The sequence below is a fragment of the Oncorhynchus tshawytscha genome, linkage group LG19 (genome assembly GCF_018296145.1).
Source record: "Oncorhynchus tshawytscha isolate Ot180627B linkage group LG19, Otsh_v2.0, whole genome shotgun sequence".
Classification (NCBI taxonomy): domain Eukaryota; kingdom Metazoa; phylum Chordata; class Actinopteri; order Salmoniformes; family Salmonidae; genus Oncorhynchus; species Oncorhynchus tshawytscha.
Window position 1 is genome coordinate 5,460,345 of NC_056447.1, and position 6,592 is coordinate 5,466,936.

Below are 6,592 nucleotides of genomic sequence, written 5' to 3' on the forward strand. Positions count from 1 at the left end.
GAACATATGTATTTCGAAAGCGAACCCGAGAGAACACCTGGATAATAGAACTCTGCTTTATACACTTTACCTGGCTGCACAATTGGTGGCAGCAGGGGGGGGGGGCGACCTGGTCCTATACAGCAAAGACAGAGCTCCCACTCATATGCATGGTCATACACGTGAAGGGTTAGAGTGCCTTCAATACCGGGTCTGAACCTCCCCCTCTCCAGAGCTCTGTTCATGTTCCAGGCCACAGAGAGAGCACGAACCACTACTTTTCACTTGCTCCAAGAAACATTGGAATGCAATCAACTCTCTTCCCTACTAAATGCCCCCCACCCACCCCCTTAAACCACCTCTAACCTAAAAGTGTATCCCTTCCATTACATCTCACCTCACAGCAACCCCTACCGTCACCCACGTGACTCCAGCCCACCCTAACCCCACCTTCTCTTCTATTGGCTCAGCATCATTGCCCTCTTCTGTCCTTCCCTCCTTTCTCCCCCCCCCTTCCACTTTATGCTGATTATCAGAGAAATCTGATGGGTGTAATCCAGTGTGACGACACCAATCCTGATGCTACAAATGGTCGGGCCTGGCCGTCCTGCTCCACACAGACTCTCGACAGCGCCCAGCTTCCTCCCTCCCCAGGTAAGGCTCAATCTCCTCGATCCGGGAAGCCTCCGATATGGGGAACCCACTGTGACCCATCTCCCTCACACCCAGGGGGTGGTGCATTCCAAATCCTGCTGGGGGTTTGGTAGTTCTGATGGACCCAGTGGAGTGTTGCTGGATTGGAGCCCAAATTAGGAAGTTTCTTTTTGCTCAGGAGGAAGGAGTGAAAAATGATTTGTATTTCATGACATATTACTCCCCATGTTTTACAAGGCAGAGCATTGCCTTGTATGCTGGTTTGGTTGTTGAACGCTGGGGGGTGAAATGTGCTAAACACTGAACAGGCGTGGAATGTTTCAGCTTCCTTCTTGTGCCTAGCAGAGGACTTGGGAACCCACTGCCTGTAGCTATCAATGGAGTCCAGTGCTTCCGCTCTCTAGCTGACTCCGGCAGAAATTTGAGGGAAAGCTTTGATGGTCACGCTGATGATCTGAATGCACTATGGGATCAGTTGAACAGTTTCTCCGAATTGAGTGGCTGACCCACGCCTGACCCTGCCCATACAACTGTGCTATTGTGTCTGATATCGTGATTGAGTGTGGTGTTTTTACTTGAATCATCCTGCTATATAAAATAACAAAATGTCTGATTCTGTGTAATTCAGATAACGGACAAATAAGGCTCACAAATCTGAAGTGTTACAAATGCTGGTGGGTTAAGATGGAGGGAGTTCAAACCTGGAGCACAATACGTGAATTGTTTATTTTGATGTTTTCCTGGAATCCAATCTATTCTCCAATTGTGAATAATTAAATCCCTCTTATTTTCCAGTGGGTACAAAGCTGCTCTAAACAACTAAAGAAATGGCTGTCGTCGTAAGTACCTCTAAGCTCCTCTCTTTGTATGCAACAGGCTTAGATGCTGCACTGTAATTATTCAAACCATTCAGTGGTGTTTGTATCGCAGATCAATGGTCAAACTTAACAAGTCTGTGGAATGACGAAGGTAGAGACATTGATCCTGAGAGTCACGTTCTGAGGAATGTTGTTTTTCATACAGTGACGAGCAGAAAACAAGAGTGCATCATCTTGTTCCTTCGGAGGATGCAATCCACAATAGATACGCTTATTGTGTCGTCGTGTTCTTCCGTCACTTCCCACAGTAGGGTTACTCAAACAGCAGAAATAGAATGGCACTCAATTTGGCCGCCAGACAGTCCACCCATCAGGGAATGTTGCCATGGACAATGGCAGCTCAACATTTCTCAGGCACATTAGCGCTGGATGCTGTCAATTGCTAGCATTAACCCCTAAGCAGATCTCAGCCCAGGTTAACCAGGCGTTACTGTGCTAGCATTAACCCCTAAGCAGATCTCAGCCCAGGTTAACCAGGCGTTACTGTGCTAGCATTAACCCCTAAGCAGATCTCAGCCCAGGTTAACCAGGCGTGACTGTGCTCATGCGAGGGTGATTAACCAATGCTAATACTTAAGCCCATTGATAGAGGCCTCCTTTTGGATTGTATATTGGCGTACGCCCTGGTTTTAAACCTCATTCGTAAGGTAGCTATTTGGTAGTCTTGCGAGCGAATGGTGCTTGTTGGCAAGTCATGCTTGTGAGATCATCCACCCCTCTCCCCCCCAGAGTGGAACGTTCCGTATGGTGTCGGAAGAAGAGCAGGCTCTCAGGGCTAAGCTGGAGCGCCTCACGGTCAAGGACCACGGTCCCGTGTTCGGTCCCTGCGCCCAGCTGCCCGACCACACCGTGCAGAAGGTCTGCGGTCACTCATTCACAAACCTTACACTGTCAAGTCATTTCCCATCATAAGCCCTGCCACAAACTCAAGTGCAACCACAAATCATGTGTCAAGTTCAAATGGAGTCCAGACTACCTGTACAAACTCCCTCTGGTCTCAAAAACAAGAACACTTAATTGTATCTTAAATTTCCCCCAAAAGAGCTATTTCTTTGCAAAGGCTAATTTCAAGAACAAGCATGACGTCATACTGTGTCGATGCCACATATAGCACAATCTGAAAAAATATATATTTATAGCTGCTTCAGTTCTGAGGTTGTAGACCTCATCTGAGGTTGACTGACTGATGCTTTGATGGATCCCTACAGGCCAAGGACGAGCTGAACGAGACCGACGAAAAGCGGGTGTTGGCAGTCAAGGAGCTGAGGGGAATCATCAAGGAGAAGGCAGAAGCTGAGGACGACCTCGCCAAAGGGGTGCTGGAAACCTTTGGCGAGAAGCCCGACGGCATGCTGGTCCGCTTCATCCGCGCCAGGAAATACGACGTGCCAAGAGCCTTCGACCTAATGAAGGGTGGGTCCCCACAAACTACCGTACTGTATGTCGGTGAAGCTTAGTGAGCACGTTTTCTGTCTATTTCTTTGAAGCTGATGTCATGTGTTGTAAATGCTATATCTTAAAATGACAGGCAGCTATAGCCTGGTCCCAAATCTGTTGCTGTATAGCCAAGTACTGTTGGAGTTGGCAAGAGAGCACAAATAGATTTGGGACCAGGCTAAGGAAGCCATGCTATTGTGCATATGATCATTCTGAACAGTGGCATTAGAACAAAATGTAGTTTGGTTAAACCTAACCGGCGAACAGTGGGCAGAACCTAACCAAACAACGAAGTTCCTTTATGCTTAACTCCTAACTTGGCCAGACTATATCTGATCTTGATGATCCTGTGTCTGCGTTCAGGTTACGTGCGCTTCAGGAGGGATTACCCTGAGTTGTTCGAGAACCTGACCCCGGAGGCTGTCCGCAGCACCATCGAGGCCGGCTACCCAGGCATCCTGTCCAGCAGAGACAAGTACGGCCGCATCGTTCTGCTCTTCAACATCGAGAACTGGGATTACGAAGAGATCACCTTCGATGAGGTGACTACCGGGGACCTGGATCCCCAACAATGCACACATTTGAGATACACTGGGGGCGGCAGGGAGCTTAGTGGTTAGAGCGTTGGGCCAGTATCCGAAAGGTTGCTAGATCGAATCCCCGAGCTGACAAGGTAAAAATCTGTCGTTCAGCCCACTGTTCGCCAGTAGGCCGTCATTGTAAATAAGAATTTGTTCTTAACTGACTTGCTTAGTTAAATAAAAAATATATAAACATTGGTGGTCCCCGCACGGCACTAAAAACAGGACCAACATTTTCATAGATATACAGTAATGGTTGTCAAATGGGAGTTATTGATAATTGAAATCATCCCATGATAATAATTTGAATTGGCTCATGAGATCTGTGGAAGAGAACGTGCTCAAAATATGAAAAAATAAATACACTACAAATCTGTGTAGACAGGTAAAAAGGTTGCTTGGAACCAAAAATAAATCACGTAAAAATACCCCCCCAAAAAAAGAGCCAACACTCACTTGATTACGATTTGCAATAATAGAGGCTTAGTTTTAATTCTCTTTCATAGCAATATTACCTAATAGTTCACACACTGGCCGTAAACGTATGGTCTATTGAGTCATGTTGCTATGAAAGAGAATTAAAATTAAAAACAAAGCTCCTACTATTGCAAATCATAATCAAGGGAGTGCTGGCCCTTTTTTCCATTCCTCTTGTCATGTTAACAGAAGTGTCAAAAGTGTGTGTGTGTGTGTGTCTGCGCACATGTGACTATGCGTGTATATGTGCGCTCATCAGATCCTGCGTGCCTACTGTGTAATCCTGGAGAGCCTGCTGGAGAACGAGGAGACTCAGATCAACGGTTTCTGCATCATTGAGAACTTCAAGGGCTTCACCATGCAGCAGGCCTCTGGCATCAAACCCACTGAGCTCAAGAAGATGGTGGACATGTTGCAGGTCACTTTCACACACATTCCAAAGGAATAGTAAACAGCACATTACAAAAAAATCGTCCCAGCTCTAATCTAATGCGCTGAACTTTGTTGTTGCGCAACAACGATAGTTTCCGTTACTCGTACAATGAGGATGATTATTTATGGTCATAATGGTGGTGAGATCTGTAACGAATTGAACCTCTGTTCCTCTTGTGTGTGTGTGTGTGTGTGTGTGTGTGTGTGTGTGTGTGTGTGTGTGTGTGTGTCTGGACTCCTTCCCTGCCCGTTTCAAAGCTGTCCACTTCATCCACCAACCCTGGTACTTCACTACCACCTACAATGTGGTCAAGCCCCTCATGAAAGGCAAGCTGCTGGAGAGAGTGAGTGAAACAAGCCCTATGTTTGAATTTTTTTTAAATTGAGCCTTTTTATAGTGAGAGGTTGGTAGGAAAGTAGTGGGGGAAAACTTGGGATTTAAAAAAAAAAAAAATAGGGAAAATATCTGAAGTAACATGATAAAAATCAACAAGTAAGGAAGGTGAATGGGTTCTTAAATCAACATGTAATATACTGGTAACAGTAAATACAATAATGAAAAACTCAGTGGCCAGTTTATTAGGTACACCACCCAGTACAAAAATTGTTAGCTCCTCCAGACTGAGTCACGTGGACGTGGTTCGCTATATAAAGCAGTCATTCAGTTACCGTTCGATTGAATGTTGGGCAAAACGAGTGACCTACGCGACTTTGAGCATACGATAATCAGTGGCAGGTGCGCCGGTTCCAGTATCTCAGAAACGGGCGGCGTCGTGGGCGTTTAACACACGACAAACTAAACATCCAGTCAGCGGCAGTTATGGGGGCGAAAACAGCTTGTTGATGAAAGGTCGAAGGAGGTAAGAATCGTACAAGCTAACAGGTGGACCACAAACAGGTAAAATAACAGCGCAGTACAACAGTGGTGCAGAACGGCATCTCGGAACGCACAACTCGTTGGTCCTCGTCACAGATGGGATACTGCAGCAGAAGACCACCTCCCGGGCTCCACCCCTTTCAGCTAGAAACAAGAAGTGGTTCCAGGGGGCATCCAATCACCAACACTGGACAATTGGGAAAAACATTTCCTGGTCAGACTAATCCTGCTTCCTGTTGAGTCAGGCAGAGTCCGGATTTGGCGTAGGCAGCATGAGTCCATGGACCCATCCTGCCTGGTGTCAAATGGTACAGGTTGGTGGCGGTGGTGTAATGGTGTGGGGAATGTTTTCCTGGCACAAGTTCGGTCCCATGATACCAATTGTGTGTGTTGACCAACGTTTCCGTGCCACTAAGAATTCAAGTTGTTCTGGAGGCAAAGGGGGGGGGGGGTCTGACCCAGTACTAGATGGGAGTACCTAATAAGCTAGCCACTGAGTGTATATGGTGAGAATATTTTAGTTAATAGGTTTGTCTGTCTACCAAATCAGGTGTTTGTCCACGGAGACGAGCTGGACAACTACTACAAGGAGTTTGACGCGGACATCCTGCCCTCCGAGTTCGAGGGCAAGAACTCCAAGTATGACGGCAAAGCCATAGCAGCCAAGCTGTTCGACTGAACACACCACCCCCCCCACCACCCCACCCGCAACATCTCCATCTAGACACACACACACCGCCAAACAGACTTGAGAAAAAAATTGAAATAAAAACACAAGTGTGGCTTCAGAAAACTGTGTGAAAAAAGGGGTGTGGTATTGCACTGATTTTGTTTCCCAGCGGTTATTAAGTAGTAATACACCTTACAAAAGCACTCCCAACAGCACAGAGACTATACATCCTTGGCTCAGGCCTTATGTTGGGTTACTTAACAGCCCTAACCATCGAGCTTTTCGCTGTGCTGTGGGGACGTGCTTTGTGTTAACCCCATCTCTGACCCAGACAGCTAGTACTAGTTAAACCTGGCAGGATCCAGTTTGCGCTATCCACCTCAGGGTGATAGAAGGCCAGGAATCCAACAAGTCCCCGTCTCCATTTGTTTGTGCTTGGAGAAGAACGAGCGGTTTAATCCTCTGAATTGCTGCAGAGGCATGAGCACGTCACCACTGTGTGTACAATAAACTGTATATAAAGAAAGATGACAATCTGTTCACCTTGGCTTGTAGAATCTTTGGAAAACACAAAACATAGGACAGAAAGGAATACACAAATGCAGAG

At 46.6% G+C, this 6,592-nt stretch overlaps 1 protein-coding gene across 1 annotated transcript; it reads left to right on the top strand.

Annotated features, from left to right (window-relative positions):
• Nucleotides 1–517: 517 nt before the first annotated feature.
• On the top strand, nt 518–6,532 carry LOC112233000 (retinaldehyde-binding protein 1-like). Its single transcript, XM_042301281.1, has 8 exons — nt 518–633; nt 1,429–1,472; nt 2,241–2,369; nt 2,720–2,924; nt 3,312–3,490; nt 4,266–4,424; nt 4,672–4,782; nt 5,866–6,532. The coding sequence occupies exons 2-8, from the start codon at nt 1,461–1,463 to the stop codon at nt 5,992–5,994; spliced, it is 924 nt and encodes a 307-aa protein (XP_042157215.1). The 5' UTR covers nt 518–633; nt 1,429–1,460; the 3' UTR covers nt 5,995–6,532.
• Nucleotides 6,533–6,592: the final 60 nt, after the last annotated feature.

Bases quoted from the DNA above. Each gene is read 5' to 3' on its own strand.
- LOC112233000 (XM_042301281.1), top strand. The intron at 2,925-3,311 runs GTGGGTCCCCAC...GTCTGCGTTCAG, and splicing joins AGCCTTCGACCTAATGAAGG to GTTACGTGCGCTTCAGGAGG. The intron at 3,491-4,265 runs GTGACTACCGGG...TGCGCTCATCAG, and splicing joins AAGAGATCACCTTCGATGAG to ATCCTGCGTGCCTACTGTGT.